The sequence below is a fragment of the Ornithodoros turicata genome, unplaced genomic scaffold, assembly GCF_037126465.1.
Source record: "Ornithodoros turicata isolate Travis unplaced genomic scaffold, ASM3712646v1 Chromosome124, whole genome shotgun sequence".
NCBI lineage: Eukaryota > Metazoa > Arthropoda > Arachnida > Ixodida > Argasidae > Ornithodoros > Ornithodoros turicata.
In genome coordinates this window covers 181,441-203,412 of record NW_026999305.1, presented here as the reverse complement: position 1 = coordinate 203,412, position 21,972 = coordinate 181,441, and the positions used below count along the sequence as shown (strand labels likewise).

The following is a 21,972-nucleotide window of genomic DNA, read 5'->3' as shown; positions in this document are numbered from 1 at the left end:
ATTTGTGCACCACTCGTGTTGCAGAATACTCGTCAACTCTACTCGACCTATTTCTAACGAACTATGACATGGCATTGTTAAAGATTCGTGTTGTAACAAGTGGTGTTAGCGAGGGTGTAGGAAAAAACGGTCCCGGAAATAACGGTCCCGGAAAAAACGGTCCCGGAAGAAAGGGTCCCGGAAAGAAGGGTCCCACTGGCAAAAGGCGGAAAAAAAGGTCCCGCAGGCATGGAATGGTTTTGCCATTGCTTGTGCACAAAATCACATCTTTGGTGTGACAGATGATGCTCCTCAGACAGAGATAGTTATTATGTTTTGTGAATACGGTGTTTTATTTGCTCTTTTTTTTTCTTCTTGCTTTGAATTGCCCAGTTGTAGGACCTGACTGCCCCGCTTGACTAAAATTCCTACCCCAAAGTCGGCAATAACTCGATCGGTAGCTGGCTTCGGGTAGTAGCTTCGGTTGGCGCTTACACTTGACCGTCATTCTCTTTTCCGGCTTTGGCCGGAGTTCTTAGACCTAGGTCAGTGAACGTTTTGTCTGTGTAACCTACTCTAGCCTAAGCATGGTACTGGTGTAAAGCTTTATGTCCTTCGGTTAGCGCTTACACTAGACGTTATTCTCTTTTCCGGTTTTGGGCGGAGTTCTTTTTGTCTGTGTAATCTACTCTATCCTGGGCGTGGTCAGGCGGAGGCCTCGAATAAAAGTATGCGGATTATACCAGTGGGGCGGGGGGTATATGTTTACTGAAAAAAAAAAAAAAACTAACGATAACTACAAGAAAAGGTGAGCCAGGTGCGAAGCCGGTTCGCTACTCCTTAAACACAGAAAAGAACACGGGAGTGACAATAAAAAAACTTGTTTCAGCACTAGTTCATAGACTGTTCATGCACGGTATGCACGAATGTGCTAATAGTATTCAGAAGAATGTGCGGGAGAAAGAAAATAACGGCTGGGTCCGGTACCATTCTTTCCTGTCTTACTATAGCAGTGTGACATGTAATTGCCCGCTGTTTTTGTTCTTGACTAAATCCAAGCGTATTTGTGCACTAATGTCATCTGTCCCGCACCGATCGAGTTACTGCCAACTTTGGGGTAGCAATTTTAATCAAACGGGGTAGTCATGTGCTACTACTGCGCAATTCACTACGCAATTTATAATTTGTAATGTATTGAATGTCTCAATAAAGCACTTATCTATCTAAAAATTCAAAGCAAAAAAAAAAGAGGAAAATAATACACCAAGTTCACAAAATATAATACATATATCACCGTCACACCAATGATGTGTGTTTAAGCGATGGCAAAGCTATATCGCCTGCCTGCGGGACCATTTTTTCCGCCTTTTGCCAGTGGGACCCTTCTTTCCGGGACCCTTTCTTCCGGGACCCTTTTTTCTGGGACCGTTATTTCCGGATCCCTGTTAGCGATCATATGCCGGTATATGCTTGATCGCACAAGAAGTTATTGCACAGAGGCGAAAGTAGAGAACAATTCAGCTTGTCACAGAAGATAGACCGCTAGCTTTCCAAAACGATATTTGCAACATTGACTGGAATTTTGTGTTTTCTTACGACGATCCCAATGGAGCTTATGATGCATTCTTTAATACGTTCTTGACGGCATATACGTCACGTTTTCTTGTTGTGACAAAAATTAAACATTAAACAAAACAAAAAACAGTAAACAAAAAGTTCCGTAAGCCTTGGATGTCCTCCTCCTTATCTTTCGCTATGCTTGCCAATTCTTGCCTGTTGTCCCATTTCGTCCACGTGTTCGTGAACCTTCCATTCTTCTGTAACCGGTCTGTAGCCTAGATCACAACGATCACATAATCCCTTCCACACTCTAACAAAGCAGCAATTCACTCCGGCCGTAGCAGCCCGTACGGAACCTTTCTTCCCTCCGGGCTGTTGACACACAATTCGCATGAACCTTTAAACACGTCACACCTAACCCTTTAAATACCATGCCAATGATGAGGACAGTGCCCAGAAGAAGAACAGTCTCTGTTCGAAATATCGGCGGCTTCTGTCCTGAGGCAACTCCCTTCCTACATTCTACCGGTTCGCTGGATTTCTACCCATCTTGGATGTCACCAGATTTGTTAAAAATTGTAGGGCAAAAATATAAGTTATATAAAAGCTTTGCGAAAGCAAAGGAAGTAGGGACGTTAAAGGAATACAAAAACTTCAGAAATCAGGTTACAAAAAAATAAAGGATGTTAAAAGGAGCTATTACCTTAACTTGTTTTGCAACACCCGGTCAACTAAGCATTCAAATGTTATATGGAACAACCTGAATAGAGTGTTGAACTGGGGCACAACGAGACCTTTGCCTAACGATATTAATATAAATGGAGGAATAGTACACGGCGTTGATATGGTAGAGTGCTTGAACTCTAACCTAACCAGTTTGTTTTCCTACAACAATAATAATCAACCGACAAATGTGTGTGATGACTATCCGTACAATTCTAGCTATAGTCAATATTCCTCCGTCCGGTTGATGACGCCGAAATAATATCTGCGTTTTCCACGCTAAACCATGCAGATTCACCAGTCCAACTATGCAGATTGCACCGGTAAAACATGTTCTGCGCGACATAGTACCTTACTTGACACATATATTTGACCGTTGTTTGACAGTTGGTGTTTCCCAAAGCAACTGCAGATTGCTACGGTTCCTTTTTTACACAGGGGTCGTGATGTGAATGAACTATCCAATTATCGCCCTGTTTAAATATATCAAGTTTTCTCAAAATCTCTCCAAAGAATCATATACTACAGGCTATTATCATTCCTTGAAAAAAAAAATCGTTTATCACAGCCTCACAATGCGGCTTTCGAAGACAAAGATCAACTGAAATCGCGCTCTTAAAAGAGAAAGAGTTCATTCTTAGCAACTTTGAAAATCGAAAGCTTACACTGGGTGTGTTTGTCGACTTTTCAAAGGCCTTCGATTATATTTTTCATATTATCTTGAAACAAAAATTAGTTCGATATGGTATTCGTGGTGTCTGTTCTTCTCTTCTTAGTTCATACTTTGAACACCGACAACAACGTGTCCAAACAACAGTCGTTCTTCTGTTAAGAAAGTTACGTGCGGAGTACCCCAGGGAAGCTTAATAGGGTCTTTATTATTTAATATTTATGTAAACGACATCGTTAACATATGCCTAGTAACTATTATTTAGTTTATTATTTACGCTGATGGCACTGTTTTTTTTGTGTGTGTGATAATAGTCAAGAAATTGTACAGAAAGCCAATGATGTTTTGTACCAATTATATATCTGGTCTGAAATTAATCAGTTGAAATCAATGTCAATCAATTTTATTTCAACTCAAAAATAAGAATGCAAGTCTGTGCTCCCAAATTCTTCTGGGAGGGGACTACTTCGAGGTGGTCGAATATGCTAAAACATTAGGTGATTTTTTTTTTTTTACCAAATCAATGAGCTGACGATATCATACTGATTTCGTGCGTCCAAAAGTATATTCTGCTGTTGGAATGATTTATCGAAACAGACAGATACTTCCACAGAAGGTTTTATTTTTACCCTATATGCCTCTGGTATATTCCCATGTAAATTACAGTTATCTAGTATAGGGCAAAACAGGCGAAAGTGGCTTACAAGAATTACTTGCAATTCTTCCACACAAAAGTTCCTTCGTGTTGTTGAGGGTATGTCATACCATCACACCACAGATCGGCTTTTTTTAAAAGCATAATCGTATTCCTATACCCCAGTTGTATGACTACAAATTATCCTTTGCATATAGGGCCGCACTTCTAAATAATAATGTAGTATGTGGGAGCTTATCAGCCACGTGCACTTGAGTCAGCAACCGGCCTGGCAGGTGCCAAACACGTAACCGGCCTGATGGCGCTGCAGTCGGAGCAAGTTCCTCCTCAAAAGGACCATCAGTTTGGAAAACTGGGCGGTTCCCTTCTGGCTAGTACGGGATCAAGAGATCGGCGGGGTTCCTTGTTGCCGTTGGTAATAAACCTTTTCTGTTCCTTGTTCATTTGACTGTGCTGCGTTCTCTCTGGTCGCTGAACGGACGGGCCGACGCCCCAAGAGTGGGAACCTTGGTTCCCACAATTGGCGCCCAACGTTTTCCGGAAGCGGGTCGTCCGTTCGGTGGCGGGGGGCACGCAGCCCAGCCGTTCTTGGTGCCTTGTTTTCATCAGCATGGGAGTGTCCTTTTCATTTTTTATCAGCCTTTTCTGGGGGAGTTGCACGTTAGCGCCTTGGTTTTGTTGTGTCGGTTTTGAGTGTTTTTCAGTTGCTGTCACCGCTTGGAAATGGAGCGTTCCCCGCCTCTCGGACACATTCTACGTAGCGGTGCCCGCTACGGACTCCCGGCAGAAGTCGAGCCGACACGACCGGTCGGAGATGGAAAAGCACCGGCGGGGGCGCCGCCGCAAGGTACGGTGACTGAGGTATCTGCAATGCCGCAGCCAAACTCTGCAGTAACGACAGCGCTACTGACAGCTTTGGTCGTTGACGACGCAAGGCCTTGCAGCCGGGTTTGTTTCGCAGCCACAGGCTCAAGCGCCATTACGACTCTCTGTACCCGTCCCGACCTTTTCCGGGTACTCAGACAAAAAGTCGGTCGCAGACTTCCTAGATGATCTGACGGCCTATCAGACTGGCATGGGAATCTCGGAGGAAGTTCTGCTAGAACGCGTCCTGCAGGTTGCCCTAATCGGAGATGCCGCACGCTGGCTTCGGCTGCAGTCGAAGCTTAAGTTCCTGCGGGACTTCCAGCAGCGGTCCAAGAACGAATTCCTTCCACCGGATTACGAATACCGTATCCTAGAGGAATTACATAGGCGAACCCAACACCCTAATGAGAGCCTATTGGAATTCGTTCGGGCCTTACAAGAACTGTACAAGAGAGCCGATCTACCGCTCCAGAGGAACAACGGGTGGCAAGGGGCAATCCGACAATGCCACCTGCGCTTCCGGCCCTATCTCGGAGCCCAGCGCTTCAATAATCTAGAAGCGCTGGCCCAGGAGGCTCGTACTATACAAGGCGACCTCCTGGCAGAAGCCGAGTATTGGCCCCCGCCACCACCCGAAGAGGTCTTGGAACCGCGTTGCGCGTGGTCTGCGAGTGTGGCCCCGATTGAGCACTCACCTGCGATGAGTCTGGATGGCAGCTACCGTAGCCCTTACATTGCGGAGTAATCCCACCGGCAACTTGACCCCTTTAGTTATGAACGAAGGGTGACCCCCGCGCGACTGCATCCAGCTGGACCTAGCGCTACCCGAAGCTTCGGGGAGCAGCGCACGAGAACCCAAGAACAGCGGTACCTTTCGCGACAAGAGCGCAGAACGTCCGCTGGCTGTTGGAGTTGCGGCAGCCCCGACCATTTTCGTCGGGACTGCCCCCGTGGCAGACGGAATTCCCGTAATTTGCAAACGGGAAACGACCGAAGCCGACGTCACTGAACGCTCGCTCAGCGAACCAAACATTGCCGTTCGAATTTTGGGTAAAGATTACATCGCCCTTATCGAGCTACGCTCTCGCTTATCGGTGACTGTGTTTACGAGCACTGCCTATTTAGACACGTGCACCTGCAGAACACGGAAGTTTCCCTACGCCTTGCTTCCGATGACGTCATTCCAGCACAAACTGCAGTAGCACTCTCGTTGTGCTTCGATGGCAGACGACGAAAGCAGCGCTTCGTTCACCTTCCAGGCCTCGCAGTGCCTATTATCCTGGGCAGGGACTTCATCATCCATGAAAGATGAAAGTCACTGAAAAGGTTAGCCAGCTATAGGAGTCGAACCCTCATCTTCTGGATTACCGGTCCAGGGCTCTACCAATTGAGCTAAGCTAACACACCTTCTCAGCGACTTCCAGGGTGCGTCATTTTAGGCAAATTGAGGCTTTGTATGTATTTGTCCCTTCTATGTTGTTCCAGCCTCAGAACATCAGTTCTCTCACTTCATCATCCGGTAGAAGCTGGCGCTAGACCTGCCCAATGGAGGATACTTTTACCATGGATCGGCTGGATTTTTTCGCTTCGCCGTGGCACACGAAAACAGTTCAGATCAGCAAGCTGCTGCGACTTCCGTTGAACAGTCTCCGCTCCTGCCTGTCTTGGGGTCATTCCATGGTCCTGAGGAGGAGCGCCGTCAGCTTGAACAAGTACTGCGGCAGTTTGACAGTGTCTTCACGGAGAAACCCGGTAAGTCGTCTGTGTTACAGCATAGCGTAGACACGGGTAACGCTAGGTCCTGGCGTTGTAATCCGAGACCACTGAGTGTGCATAAGCATGCTTTGTTAGACGCTGCTCTTGATGAAATTCTTCAAACCGGTGCAGTTCAAAGGTCCCAGAGCCCTTGGGCATTTCCTGTCGTCCTGGCTCCGAAACGTGATGGTACGGCTAGGTTATGCGTCGACTACCGTCGACTGAACGCAGTAACTGTAAGGGACTCTTACCCCTTTCCGTTCATCGAGTCTATTATGTGTTCCCTGGGCAACGCTACAGTGTTTTCAACGCTTGATTGTGGTAGAGGGTTTTTGCCAATCCAAGTTGCCCCGGAGGATGCCCCGAAAACAGCCTTTACCTGTCATAGGGGTTTGTTTGTGTTTGTACGGATGCCTTTCAGTCTAACTCTCCCGACAGTTTCCAATGGCTAATGGATACCTTATTGGGCGATGCGAAGTATAACTTCGCGATGGCGTACATGGATGATGTCGTAGTGTTTTCCAGAAACTTTCAGGAACACTTGGAACACCTGTCAATCGCCCTTGCAAGGATGAAGCAGGCGGGGCTAGCCATCAACCACCGCAAGGTACAGCTGGCATCGCCTATGATCAGCATTCTCGGCTTCATGGTGGGCGGAGGAACCATCAGTCCTAGCGATGAAAAATTGAAGGCGATCATGGAGTATCCGGTTCCCTGTAACGTAAAAGCCTTGCAGCGTTTCTTGGGTATGGTTGGTTTCTACAGACAATTCATTCCTAATTGTGCTGAGTTAGCGAAGCCGCTTAACTAGTTGTTGCGCAACGATATACCCGGAGAAGAGCAGGAACGATCCTTTCTAGCTCTTTCCCAGGTAATCGCTAATTCGGCCAGGCTATATTTACCTGACCTGAATAAACCGTTTGTTGTGCAAACATATTAGAGTGTTGGCGCAGTTCTCTTGCAGGAGCATGACGCTATTCTCTGTCCATTGGCTTTTGCAAGTCGCACACTGAATCCGGCAGAACGGAATTACTCCGTCACGGAAAATGAATGCTTGGCGATCATCTTCGCTCCCAGGAAGTTTGATCTCTACCTGGACGGCACCACTTTCACCGTCCAGACTGACCACCAGGCACTTTCTTGGCTGCAGCGGCTCCACAACCCATCTGGACGTCTTTCCAGGTGGGCCCTGACGCTACAAGGGTACTCCTTCAGCGTGGAGTACAGGCGGGGCTCAACGAACGTGGTAGCAGACGCGCTTTCCCGGGCGCCTCTACCGGAGGGGGGAGAGGAAGGCACCGAGGCGCCTTCTCAACTCCTGGCAGCAGCACAAGTGGCATGGGACGTATCTTCGTCTTGGGGCACGGTCGTGAGCAGAGAGCTGCTCCTGGACGCTCAGAGGGCGGACGGCCTTTGTCAGCGGGTGTCTCAATGGTTAGCTGAGCAGGACTCTGCAGGCATCGGAACGAGTGACGGACGGCACGACTCCCATGTGCTGGGCGAGCATGGCATCCCGTTTAGATACATAACCCCAGGCGGATGCGGCTGACGATGACGGCTCATCCCCATTAAGAGTCGTGGTGCCACGGAAGTTGCGTAAGTCTTTCATGCGTTACTTTCATGACTCAGCCTTGGCAGGTCACAGCAGTGGCAGGAAAACTTATGAAAAGTTATGTCGTGTTGCGACATGGCCATGAATGAGGCAGGACGTAACTACGTATGTTCGTACTTGCCCGACATGCCAGAGAGCAAAACCTCGTGGTGGTTTACCCGCTGGGCGCTTACAGCCTGTTCAGAGCAATAGGCCTTCGCAAATAGTTGCTTGTGATGAGATGGGACCTTTCCTTCGTAGTCCTAGAGGTAACCAGTATTTGTTTGTGGGTACTGATCATTTCACGAAATGGGTTGAGCTGTTTCCTCTCAGGACGCTGACAGTGTGGGAAAGGCTACTCGACACCTTTTGCCGGTTCGGGTTTCCTGCTCAGCTCATCACAGATAACGCTACCTACTTTACAAGTAAGGTGTTCTCAGATTCTTGCGCTGTGGCATTCAGCACAAGACCTCCCCGTATCACCCTCAGGCTAACATTACCGAACGTGTTAATGGGAACCTGAAAATTATGTTGGTTGCTTTTACTAGTCAGCACCACAGTGATTGGGACCTTTGCCTGGCTGAGCTGGCGTTCGCTACACGGACAACAGTAAAGAGATCTACAGGCTTCACCCTGGTGTTCCTGAACCTGGGACGAGAGGCACCTTTTCCAGTGGAGGATGCTCTACGCCTCCGGGATGGCAGTACTCTGCCTCCTTATTCAGGGTCTGCTGAGGACCTCCGGAGTCGACTGGACGATGCAGCTCGGATGGCTCGGGAGAACCTGGACGTCGCACGGTTGGACCAGGCTCGCCAGTACAACCGAGGACGACGGAATCTCACCTACAGCGTCGGTGACCTCGTCCTTCGACGGACTCACCCGCTTAGTGATGCATCACGAGGCTCTGCAGCTTCGCTTGCAGATGGGTGGGACGGCCCCTTCGAGGAAAGTGCGTGTTCCTCCGCCCACACTTACAGGCTCCGTCGCTGTGACACTGGCGAAGAAACTGGGCCAGTGCACATCTCGGACCTGAAACCTTACCATCTCCGAGACCCCGAGAGCGGAGACTCTAACCTTCCGCCTCCTCAATGCCTGGACCAGGATTCCGCTACCGGACCAGCGTCCAGTCGCTACAACGTGCGTCCCCTCAGGCGGCGCACGTAGTAGCCACCATATCAGTGACTAGGACCTAGTGCTCCCGATTTATGCGATATTAGTGTGATTTCTGTTTCGCAGTTTTCCACAAAGCCATTTTAGGGGAGGGCCCTTTCGAGCTCTCACGATGTAGAGATACCATCTCACCGTATTCCCTTTTTCTCCTCTCGGCAGATACCATGCCACGACCCTCCCGGCAGAGATCCGACCGTCCTTATCGCCTGGAACCAACCCGGAACCAGTCGACGCCTAGAGCTCCTCCCGGACCCTGTCAACACTCTGCGGCAACGTGGACCGTGGTCCATGAGCAACGTCCCTTAGGATGGGCATCACATGCCAGGTGGGCCACCCAGGCTCGAACCCTCAGAGGCGCTCCCTCCTCGAGGATTCCTCTTCCATTCAGAGGCCTCACATTGTCTGATCGACATCCCGCGGATCCACCTATACCCGAGGAGCAACGGATCCTTTGTCCCCTGTGTGGGGAAATACACAGGACCACTCATCAACGGGGAACTCTGCATCGCTGCCGGACTGAGTCAGCCCGCTTTCCAGAGACCGCCTTATCGACCACTCTAGATACGGTGAGGCGTCTACGACCAGATCTCCTTCGGCATGACCCCCCGCGCACCCCGGAACCACCTGCGGACGATGTTATCATCGAGATGCCGGACATTTCGGATGAGGACTTATGAGAAACGTCGTGGTGCAAGGTGTTGGAGTGGGGGAGTGTGGGAGCTTATCAGCCACCTGCACTTGAGTGAGCAACCGGCCTGATGGCGCTGCAGTCGGAGCAAGCTCCTCAAAAGGACCATCATTTTGGAAAACTGGGCGGTTCCCTTCTGGCTAGTACGCGGTCAAGAGATCGGCGGGGTTCCTTGTTGCCGTTGGTAATAAACCTTTTCTGTTCCTTGTTCATTTGACTGTGTTGCGTCCTCTCTGGTCGCTGAACGGACCGGCCGACGCCGCGAGTGTGGGAACCGTGGTTCCCACAAGTATTTAATGACATTGCAAATTCGATCCCTAAAGCACCTCTCTATCCATCCCCGCATCATGAAAGATGGACTGTTCCAAGATGTAGAACAATTTATGGCGGGCAAATGCTAAAACATACTGTTCCGGCACTTTTAAATACAATCAATCTAGAACTGTCACAATGTTACAGGCATATTTTTTCAATATTTTTAAATATTTTCTCGATCACCACAATTAGCTTCCGTCAATATTTCAAATAAACCTCAACCCGAGGAACGTCATCATGACGTTGGTATAGACAGATTGAAACCGAAGGTCCACGAGTGGGCACTTGTTCGCTGCCTCCTATTGAAATAAAAGGACCGAAGGTTGCGCCCCTTTCAAGGACCATTGTAATCTCCTCAAGGTTGTGGCTTTCGGCAGCGACCTTGTTCGCCCCTACCTTCGAGCGTAGTTCAACTCTGCCAAATTAGTGGTGCTGTCGAACACTATGACGTCATTTGTTTACAAACGGGGAGAGGCCTATTGAGTTATTTTTTTCCCTCCCCGCAGAGTGATTATATAACCTGTGAGCCGTTTCGTAGTGCATTGTAGTTTCACTATTGATTATGAGTTGCCAAGTTGTATTTTTTGTCTCTTTTGTTTCTCTTATGCTGTTTTGTCTCTTATTTCATTTTGGGGAGATGTTTATAATGCATCGTAGTTCATTGTTGTTTCTGCCTTGATAAGTCGTATTGTTGTGGTGGTTTATTTTTGTTATTATTATTATTATTATTATTACAGAAGTGCATGTTACGCTGCAGCTCATGTATGGGACCAGTGACCTCGTCAAGCCAAGTGCAGCGGCTTTTTGTTGCTGGTTCCAGTCTCTTATCTTGGTTAAAACAAATATTCAATAAATACATAAATTATGAAATTAGGGTTCCGCGTTTTCGGCGTTTAGTCCTAGGGACATTCGGCGAGTGGTTCGCGCCATTTACATGTTTTGCCGAATTCAGATATTTGTGGCATTTTAAAACGTTTCCGCCAAATAGATGACTAATGGGAGCAGGTCTCCCATTAGTCAACGGCGATGAAACACCCCGTTCATCATCTCACAATGAAGTTGTTCGACATGTCATTGTTGACGGATTGATTCAAAGTGTCTTTATTCGCGCACACGAATTACGTACCTAGGACTTTTAGAATAGAGAGTGGAATGCAGTCCCCGCTCTGTGATATTCGTTTAGTCCCGTGCATTTACTCCTGAAAGGAATTAATTTTGGGGGCAATACATTTAGTCCCCAAATGAAGTGAAATTACTCCTTTTTTCCTTAGAGTGTGTGGGTAGGGTATCAAAAGGCTATCTGGGAGAGGGGGACAGCGCTCCATTCTAGCGCTATACAGGGTGTCCCAGAAAACGTGTCATTGAATTATAATAAAAAAACTACGCCACCTAGAATCATGCTGCCAACAGCATTTGCTCTTATTAGGTTTTTGCCACCCCCTAATGTGAATCTCATGTACTCCAAGTTTAATTATGTAAATATTTGCGAAATGAACTCGGAAATTTGCCAAGTAAAGGTCACTTTTTTACCCCACCAATATGAAGAGCGTGCCGAATTCACTCAAATTCATGATAATTCACAGTGATATTCACGAGCTATCCCATCGGAATAAATAGCCGAATATCATGCTTCGGAGCACCGGACCATAGCGCGTAATGACTTTTTGAGCGCAATCGCTCTCAGTGCGACGAAAGGAGGTTCCGAAGCCAGCCCACAGAGTGATAGTAGAAAAAGGAACAGTTCCTAAAATGGGGGGAGGGAAAGCATCATCCCAGCGAAAGTCGGACGTGATAAGCCGTGCCTGTTTTATCTCTTTCTGCGATGTCGGGGAGGGCTGGGTTTCCAACCTCCTTGCGACTGACAAAGATTGCGCTGAAAGATTCATCCTGCGCTATTCTGTGCGACCTCCGTAGAGCATGATGTTCGGCTATTTTTTCCGATAGGATAGCCCCTGAATATCCCTGTCAATTATCATGAATTTGACTAAATTAGACACGCTCTTCACATTGGTGGGGTAAAAAAGTGACATTTACTAGGCAAATGTCCGACTTAAGCTCGCAAAAATTTACATAATTAAACTAACGTTACACGACATTCACACGTGGAGGTGGCAAAAACCCAGTAAGAACAAATGCCATTGACCGCATGACTCTAGGTGGTGTAGTTTTTTTATTATAATTCAATGACACGTTTTCTGGGACACCCTGTATGTAGCAACATGCCTATAGGACATGTTGCCACATATAGCGCTAGAATAAAACCAGTGTACTGTCTCTTGCTGCGGATAGTTTTTCAAGGGACCAGAAAGGTGTATATGAGACCGACATGGTAATGTTCAGCATGGTTTCACGATCTACTTGCCTGAGTTTCTCTTCCGAACGCAGCGTACTTTTAGATAACCGAGTTTTAGGGATTCGCACTTCCGCTGCAGCTAAGCCAGAATGACGTAAGGCGGGCACACGAATCGGGGCGCAGCGCAGGTTATTGTCTCTGCGGTCGTCTGCTTCGCGTTGGCACCGCAACATGCTAAGTGAAAAGATCTCGGTAAATACGCAGGCTTTCGCTTACCAGTGTGGGTGCTGACATGACCATGTTCCGTGGAACACGATGTTACACTCCTGGCTGTACGAACACGTACGACGCTATCCAGAAACCGCACTCCACGAGCCGATCTCAGTCCTCTCCGCTACCTGCGGATGCTATCACCATCACTCCCGCCCGGCGGTCGGATGCCAAGGTCTTTGTGCCTCTTCCTGATTGGCCTTGTCCGCGTCAAAGGGCCCTCACTGATTTGCCTTCGGTGCCGGCTGTGCTGTCTGGGGTTTTTCCTGAGTTTTCCTCAGACGCTTTCAGACATATGTCGGCACAGTTCCCTTAGAAGTCGGCCCAGGATGCACATTCCCCCAGGGCGTCAGTCGTGACGTTGCCCACATACGTGAGGCCGACAACAGCAAGCCCTATCACCACCCACCACCACCTGATTTGCCTTCTCCAAGTGATGTTTCCAGAGAGGAAGCTCCGGAATACTCCCAACAACCGTCGTCTGCTCTTGTATTACATTACATCAAATTGTAGAGAAACAACCCCACTAATTCGCGTCGGGTTTTAGACGAGGAGTAAAGTGGCAATGTAGTTTCTGAACTCACCGCGACAGATGCGGTAGTGCCGTTAAGTCAGAGCGTTAAAGTTATTGTTCAAGTTAAGGCAGAAGTAAAGAAGCAACGGCGACAACGCAGTATGTACGTACCAGCAGCACAGGAAACGGCCGATTTGAGAAGGCAGCTTGCTCGTTCCTTTTCAGATATAAAGTGAAATCTCCCAGTAATGAAATACGTTTGCCCCGCCCGGATCCACACTAGAAACACCGCTCCTGTCCTTAGCTTTTGCGGGTTGTTATGGTCATTGCTATCTATGCGGCCCTCCATGACGTACTCTAAAGTAAACACGGCCCGCCAGTCAATGTGAGTCTGAGGCCCCTGATCTAGACTGCGTGAGGACCACCTCTGGTGAACCCAAGTGGAACTTTTAGGATGCCAAAAGGGTGGATGAATGAAATTAATAGAAAGTGGAAAGAGGTAATTGATGAGCCTCGATGTAATATGAATATACTGCTTACCACTGCTGCTATAACTCGTGCCACAGCAACTGGCGAAGCACGATCTGTTGCTGTCATGCCCCCGAGCTCCAGCAAGTAATTGCAGGCAGGCAGGACCACGTCTTCGAACTATAGCAAGCAGGGCTTACTTTTACGAGGCGACGCAAATGAAACGGTTCACAAAATGGGAGAACAAACTAGTACCTGGCCAAAATACCACCGCTTCCCAGATGGGTAATCCCAGGTTCCTTGGTATATTTTGCCGGTATCAGCAAGCACATACTCCCTTATCATGGCCTGATCATCGAGATATACAGTATCATCTGCAATGAAAATTAAAAAAAAGAAACGATGTTGATGATGAAAATACTAGGGAGAGGTTGAATTCGTCACACGACAAATCCGGCTACTCCCATAAACAGACCCCCCCCCCATGAAAAATAAATATAAAAGAGAACCCTCACTTTCGCGATAACTATCGGTCAAAGGCCAAAATAAAAAATCACCGGTTCGCGTAGTAAATTACCGCATGGTCCTAATCGACTGACTCCATCGCACACCTCTGAATAAACGTCACAAGCGCTGACAAGGCAGCATACCTCTTGTCAGATGGCCAAGGACCCAGCACTCTTTACGAGGTCAAAGGTGCGGTTGTCCAGTCGGTCGAGAGCAGGTTTCATGGCAGCCGTTTGAATTACGTATCTAGAGCAGTGCACGAGAATGGGGTGCGCAGGGTCCTCCACGGTTGCACAAAGTGTACAGTTCGCTGAATCAGCTTTCCCCATTTTATGGAGGAATTGGCGCCCGTATAGCACGTTCAGACGTGCTATACGGGCAAGAAGGTCTGTGCAAGAAGGTGCAACCCGCTGTGCAACCCGTGCAAGAAGGTCTGGATAGACCGTGGTAACGTGGACGGAACTCTAACGGAAAAATAAGTTAACCTTAGAGATTTAGACCCTTTGCGCTTCTGTTTACCGGCAAACGAAAACGTACGCGGCATCAGATCTATGCATCATTAAAGCGTAAACCGCATGTGGCGTTTTTCGGGCGGCAGAACGCCGAGTTTTTCTCAGCAGCAAGCGACGCTGTCGAAAAACGCCCAAAGCTAACCGCACGCAGCGTTTCTACAACGGCTGCTAGACGGCGTCCCATGCGAACGTTTCCGTACTCCCAGCAAGGAGAGGAACTCCACATAACTGGCTAAACACTTTTATTACGAGTGAAAAAGTCTCAAACACAGGTGTTTTTCAGTGATAATACATGTTATAACGAACAAGATACTGCAGCAATGCGCACTCACAGAGCCATTTATTGTGAATGCCGGTCCCGCTACTTACAAGGCACCAAAATACACGACGCAAACGCGGCATTCCAGCTGACATCTTCATCATTCTGTTGCACACTTCTCTTTCCGGTGGGCGTGTTGAACGCAAGAATTACTTTTTAACGCAGGTTTATTCGCACACACTGCGCGCTTCTCCGTATTTACTCGCAGTGTGCTCCAACCCCAAGTACGACACCAATATTGGAGCGCGACAGCACACGGGTATTCACTCACGCTAATACAGTGTCAAAGTCACAGTTCCAGTATAGCATCAGCCTCTCCTCGCTGGCCCGTTTCAAGAGCAACGACTGTTATACGACACAAAATAAATAGTTGATACAATGTAAACATTCAGCGGAATTTAAGTTTAAATTTAAGTTGCTATTATTCTATTTGTCATCACACACTCAGTATACAGGGTGTCCCACCGAAAAAGGGCCAGGGACTAAAGAAAAAACGGAGTGCTCTACACAAATGGAACCAACTGTACGTGCTTGGCAGTTCTGTGGTCTATCCGAAAATATTTTTTCATCACCCCATGTCAATTAATTAGTGGCAATTAATTTTCTAACTTTTTAATTATCGGTTTTAGCTCTCAGCTGTCAATGAGGAAGTTGTAGTACACGTAGAAAAAGACGCAACTGAAGTGGTTTGAGGTTGCTATGGCTTGTGGTTTCGTTTTTTCCCTGGTTTAAAAGTTGGTTTCAGATGCCAGGCGGACCGCAGATCGCTGCCCGCTATCCGGCACCCGTACGTGACGATTCCAGCACCCTCCGACGTACATTGACCTCGAGATTGGCGCTTGGGGACCATCCTAGGGCCACGTCACACAAAAGGAAGATATTTCACCTGTTTCACGGCACGCCTATCAGAGTGCACTGCAATCGTCGCGCGCGGGCGCCGAATTATGGGGAGCGCTCTGTGGTGCGCGCGGCTTCTGAAACGAATTTTTAAACCCGGGAAAAAACGAAACCGCAAACCATAGCAAGCTCGAACCACTTCAGTTGCGTCTTTTTCGACATGTACTGCAACTTCCTCATTGACATCTGAGAGCTAAAACCGACAATTAAAAAGTTAGAAAATTAATTACCGCTAATTAGTTGACAAGGGGCGCTGAAAAATATATTTTTGGCCAGACCACACAACTGCCAAGCACGTACAGTTGGTTCCATTTGTGTAGATCACTCTGTTTTTTTCATTAGCCCCTGGCCCTTTTTCGGCAGGACACTCTGTATACACTATATTTTCAGTATTCAGTACATTTTTCAGTAATTCAATCGTTGACTCCAGCACCTTACACCAGGTGCAACTTCTCATGAGTGCGAGCCCTCTTCGTGTCACACTAACTCATTTCACATCCACTGAGTATGGCTGTTACGCCTTTAGAGTAACAGTGATGTGGCGTTTGGGATTAGTCGAAAACCTGCTTTACTAATCAAGCGGTCAGTGCACAGTTCAATTTACGAAACTGACCCGAAAAATGAGTCTTGTGCGGAGCGCCACGACCTCGGTGGTTGATTGCCGTGAAATCCGGGTATATAAGCACAACGAGCAGCCGTGAGTAAGCCACCCAACCGCCACTCTTGTCCAGATCCTCCCGCGACTTCACCCGTTCTCTTGGGAGCTCTTTGAAGGCGTTGAGGGCTTTCTGCAGACCGTTTTGGTACTCTCTTTCGCGGGACCCGTAAGGTACTCCATAATGTAAAAGCCGCAGTCTGGGCACACAGACGAACGACACACAACACACGACTCAAGATAGCCGTATGTGACTTGAGTAGTGCGTTGTGTGTAGTCCCTCTGTGTGCCCACACTGAGGCTCTTATGGAGTTCTTATGGAGCTGTTATGGAGTTCATCCACCAGCTACCCCGTGTTTACGCCATTTTGTAGGTCAGGTACTCTTGTAAAAGAACTATTACTGTTACCCCCGCAGCGAAAACGAAAGAGGTGGGGTTGAGACATATACTGTAGCCTGCTTTGCGTGTCCCGAACATTTTATTCGCTCTTTTCATTTTCCTTCTTTGCTGGCCATGCAGTATGAAAGTGACTGACCCCTATTTCGACTGTTGTGTATGATGTGCACTTTATTTATTTATTTATTTACCCTAAGGGCAAGAAGCGTTACAGAGGGGAGTGGATTGCAAGAGGTTAAAACAACATGAGAGTAATAACCAGGGGCGGATTTAAGGAAGGGCGGGGGGCGGTGACCGCCCCCCCCCCATACGGTCGTGTTCCCTATGTAAAAACCCTGTCTCCTGGACGATGCTGCGCCGCAAAGCACGAAATTTCCTTAAGACCCCCCTCCCCCATGACAGACCCTTAAATCCGCCCCTGGTAATAACAACTTGCTGCGTTAGGAAATCTCACTCTTGTGTAACATAATCACGAGAGCGGTTTTTAGTAGATTAATAGATGAAGTGGATGTGAGCCAGCCAGGAAGGTGGTACCAGTCCTGGCACGTACGGGGAACAAAGGAATTGGCGAAGCATGTAGTAGGCGAAATAGGTACGCGCATTTTTTGGAGATGATTGCTGCGGTGGGAGATGTACGTGGCACGACGGATAATGTTAGTTCGCAGCGAGTCAGTGTGGTAATAGATTTTGTGAAAGAGGCACAGTAGGGAAATTTTCCGGCGTACCGCAACATCGGTTAGCTGAAGGTTAATTTTCATAGAAATGACACTTGCGATACGTTGATAGTTCCCGAGGATGAAACGCGCAACTCCGTTTTGGATGGTTTGAATAACTATGGGCATTGTGATGAAGTGCACGAGGATGAATATTTATGCTCGTGCTAAGACGTTACACGTCTGTCATCGCGCCCATGAAAGTCGGGAAAGCCCAACGAAGACTTACCAGGACACCAGGGGTTGAAGAGCACGTAGAAGGTGGCACTGGTTTCGGATAATAAGCTGTCGGATGACATGTCTGAAGCACGCCATCCCGTTTCAACGTTCAAGTTCCACAGCCCTGCCGCGGTGGTCGACGGAAGCATCACCTTCAAGGTGACACTCCTGTTGTCCGCCAGCACCAGGGAAATGCTCCAGGGAGAAGTGTCATTTTCGAAAAAGGATCCCTTCGCCCGAGGAACTTCCAGTCGTATCAGACTCCCGTCCTCTTCACTCGGACTCTGCCCTGTAAAATCTCACATGTGTATTCACGGCCTGCCGGTTCATGTTTTTAGGCTCCACTCACTGCTTCTGCAACTGATAATTAGGGACTGGGAATCCGAATCCACAAATCCTGGAATCCTAGGCAAGGATTCGAGATTCGGAAATCCCAATCCCAATTCCCAAAACAGCGAATCGAATCTTTCGAATCAACCAACCACGTTTGTTTCATTATTATTAAAAGTGGCGTTTCCGGAGTCCACCGAAAGCCCGATTGGCCTCTGCGGATATCTACAAGCACTGGAAGGACGAGCAAAAATATGCCGATCCGAGGAAGCTGTCGGAAACTTCCTGATCACTCCCCCATCGACTGTAACGTCAGAAAGAGTCCTCAGCACATTGGGTGTCATAGCTGATAAAAACGCAGTACACTCTAAATCTTTTTACACCTTAAAGGGTGTAAACCCAAATGTGCAGGGCACGCACCTCTTAAGGTGTAGTTTAACACCGTCAACATTGTTAGGGTGCAATCATGTGGAAGGGTGTAATTAGCAACTCCGAATAAGAAAATACGCAGAAAATGTTGTCAGCTTGATGCGAAAAGCTACTTTTTTCGCATCGAGCTGACAACACTTTCTGGGTGTATGCCCAGGGTCATCTAGGAATGAAGTGTATTTGTATGTCATTTTGATAATCACCAAATGAACATATTTACAAAAAGTTTCACTGCATCTAAAGTATTCAATGAAAGTTGCTCCTACAGTCCATCCTACAGTTGGCAATACGATGTCTATAGGTAATTGGTGAACTCTAATGCGATCAACTATGTGTATAAGAATGTCATGTTAAGGAAATATATACGGCTATACATAGGCAACTCAAGGATAGTCCAATTCACCAGAACACACTTCAATGAGCTATATGAAAAATGGTATGCATGGCTTGTTATATGCTCTGAATTGTTTTTCTTTTTCTTTTACTGATGCTGATGGAGCAAGAGAGGTGTCACTTGAACAGGTACCAGAATGTCACATAAGAAAGCTTCTGTCAGAAGTGTCACTATTGATAGCTTTGCAGTTTCAGCAAGTTGTGTAATTGTAAAAGAAATTCCTGAAAATGGCTTTCCGGTATTTTCAGATATCTTAGGAATATATGTTGTAAATCCTCAGATTCTTTTCATTGCCCTGTGTTTAACCACCGTTGAATACGACTGCCACTTGCATGTCCATGTGGTAACCACCACTCAGGAATCCACTGTTTTGGTAAACTGGAAGAGCGTTTCACGTGACGTGCTGCACCTGCACAAACTCCCGGATGACAGGCGCGTTATCAATCCATGTCATGCGCTTCTGTAATGTGCATTACTTATGTCAATTCATGTGACGCGCTCTCTGATTGCCTATGTTATTTCTTAACTGATGTCAAGCTCTCCTTAGTGTGCCTGAATTAATCCACGCCTGGCTGTTAATCATGCCATGTGTTTATTCTTTCGTCATGTCGTGCGTTCTTCTAGTGTTTCGTAGGTAATGTTATGTAATGTGGAAAACCTGCCCACTTCATCGTCAAAATATAATTGTGGTTGTTGCTATGTAATGCGCTGCTTTATAATGATCCTCTGTCATGTCTGCAGTATTCGATCTCCTTTCAATGAACAAAGTAAATGTATATTCAAGATTCAAACACACCCTAGAATACACCCTGTATCACACCCTCACCCAGATTTTCCAGAAAAGGGTGTAACACACCATTCTTACACCCTCAAACCCTCAAGCTCTCAAACAGATTTTTGGGGTGCACAGATGGTGTATTACTCCTGTGTACAGCCATTTTACACCCATTTTACACCTTTAGGGGTGTGAAAAGATTTGGTGTGTGCTGGAAAGGATAAGAGACTTGTGTAGCATGCTCAACGCCGTGGAGTCGGCACCACGGAGTCGCCTCAATACACTTTGGAATGAAAAAAATGGCTAGGAATCAAGCGAGCTGGTGAAGATGATGGATAATGTAAAACCCCGAGACTAGGGAACACGAAAGGACAGACACAAACACGAAGTCTCAAACACAGCTGAAAATTTTACTTCACATACAAGAATTGTATACAACCAGAGGGAAGGGAACAACCAGTTGAGGACAAAAAGGGTCAGTTCGGGGGAAGAAGAAGTCTGCTCAAGGCCGGACCGAGGATTACGGATGGGTTGCTGACACAGTTCCTACAAGAGGTTATGCACAGGGTCTCTCTCAAAAGTCTTCTGTGGGTCTTCAGAGTCTTCAGAAGCCTTTATAATTGTTTCATCCCATCGAGGGAAGCAATCTGAGCATTCTTCCAAATGCTTGGCAATTTCGGAGTTTGGGCTTTATTTTTTACTTTTAATGAACGCTCTCTCAAACGATCATTTAAGCAACGCTTTGTCTGGCCAATATAACAGAAACCACAAGCTAGGGGGATCTGATAAACAACATTTGAAGAACAGGGGACGAATTTGTTCCGGTGATTCTTACAGGTAACTTGATCGCCTCACGCCTTTCGCGAAGCCTGAAGTTACCTATAAGAATCACCAGAACAAATTCGTCCCCTGTTGTTCAAATGTTGTTTATCAGATCGCCCTAGCTTGTGGTTTCTGTTATATTGGCCAGACAAAGCGTTGCATAAATGATCGTTTGAGAGAGCATTCATTAAAAGTAAAAAAATAAAGCCTCGAACTCCGAAATTGCCAAGCATTTGGAAGAATGCTCAGATTGCTTCCCTCTATGGGATGAAACAATTGTAAAGGCTTCCCAATTGGACCCCCACAGAAGACTTTTGAGAGAGACCTTATGCATAACCTCTTGTGGGAACTGTGTCAGCAACCCATCCGTACTCCTCGGTCCGGCCTTGAGCAGATTTCTTGTTCCCCCGAACTGACCCTTTTTGTCCTCAACTGGTTGCTCCCTTCCCTCTGGTTGTATACAATTCTTGTATGTGAAGTAAAATTTTCAGCTGTGTTTGAGACTTCGTGTTTGCTTCTGTCCTTTCGTGTTCCCTAGTCTCGGGGTTTTACTTTATGCAACACTTTGGAAGGCTCCGATGGTTGACCTGATAGCCGCGACCTGCAGACTCCAACTGAGCTTCTCGTCTATTGCAGTACTCAAGAAGAGTTGGGTCTTCACATGAGGGATGGTGTGGCGCGAAGTGTGATCTCGATTTTCCTGCAGCGTCTCCTGTTGATGATCATGGCTTTGAATTTCTCAATCGAGATCGACAGGCCAGCATCTTCAAGGTAGTCCGCTGTCGCCTTTAGAGCAGCCTCCATCTGAGTTCTCATCTGTCCCATTTTACAGCCAATGCACCAGAGGGCTCTATCATCGGCATACATTGAGAGGAAGATCCGTGGACGGGCCTTAGGGAAAGACCTTGCCAGAGCAGCCAGTACGACACTGAACGCCACAGAACGAGGAGAGCTCAGTAATTGACCTATGCAGTTTTGCCAGTGAGCAAGCTGACCACAAAGCGGAGGGCTCCTCCAGTGACGCCTGTAACGCTGGGACAGTTGGCGGCAACTGTGCCGGTGACGTTGTCGAAAGCTTGACGAACGTCCACAAACACCGCAATCATTGCGAGCATACGATTTTGGCGCTGTCAGCTGCCGATGAAAAGCTCGAGGACAGAGTCGGCTGCACTTAGACCATGTCTTAATCCCGTCATGCAGCTCGGTAACACACTGTTTGATTCGAGGAACCACTGTAACCGAGATTGTACGAGCCGTTCCATAAGTTTTGCGAAACAAGAGGTGAGTGATGCCGGACGGTACGAGGACAGCTGGAATTTAGGTTCCCCACGTTTAAGGATGGGAAACACGACGGAGTGCTTCCACGAGGTCGGAATGTCACCCGATTCCCAGATTGCATTTATGTAGCCGACAATACGGGTTCTAGCGTCTTCACCCATGTTTGCTTGCACCCATGTTGGCATGCTTGCTGTCGAGCTCTTGTGCA

The 21,972-nt window shown here is 47.5% G+C and overlaps 1 protein-coding gene across 1 annotated transcript in view; it reads right to left on the bottom strand.

Moving 5' to 3' along the window:
• LOC135371989 (hemocyte protein-glutamine gamma-glutamyltransferase-like) overlaps positions 1 to 21,972 on the bottom strand; it is a 76,239-nt gene that overhangs the window by 42,563 nt on the left and 11,704 nt on the right. Inside the window, exons 4-6 of the mRNA XM_064605767.1 lie at positions 17,747 to 18,025; positions 13,774 to 13,892; positions 13,591 to 13,698 (exon numbers count right to left, since the gene is read on the bottom strand). Coding sequence (XP_064461837.1) covers positions 13,591 to 13,698; positions 13,774 to 13,892; positions 17,747 to 18,025 — 506 coding nt within the window. The remainder of the gene's footprint in view (positions 1 to 13,590; positions 13,699 to 13,773; positions 13,893 to 17,746; positions 18,026 to 21,972) is intronic.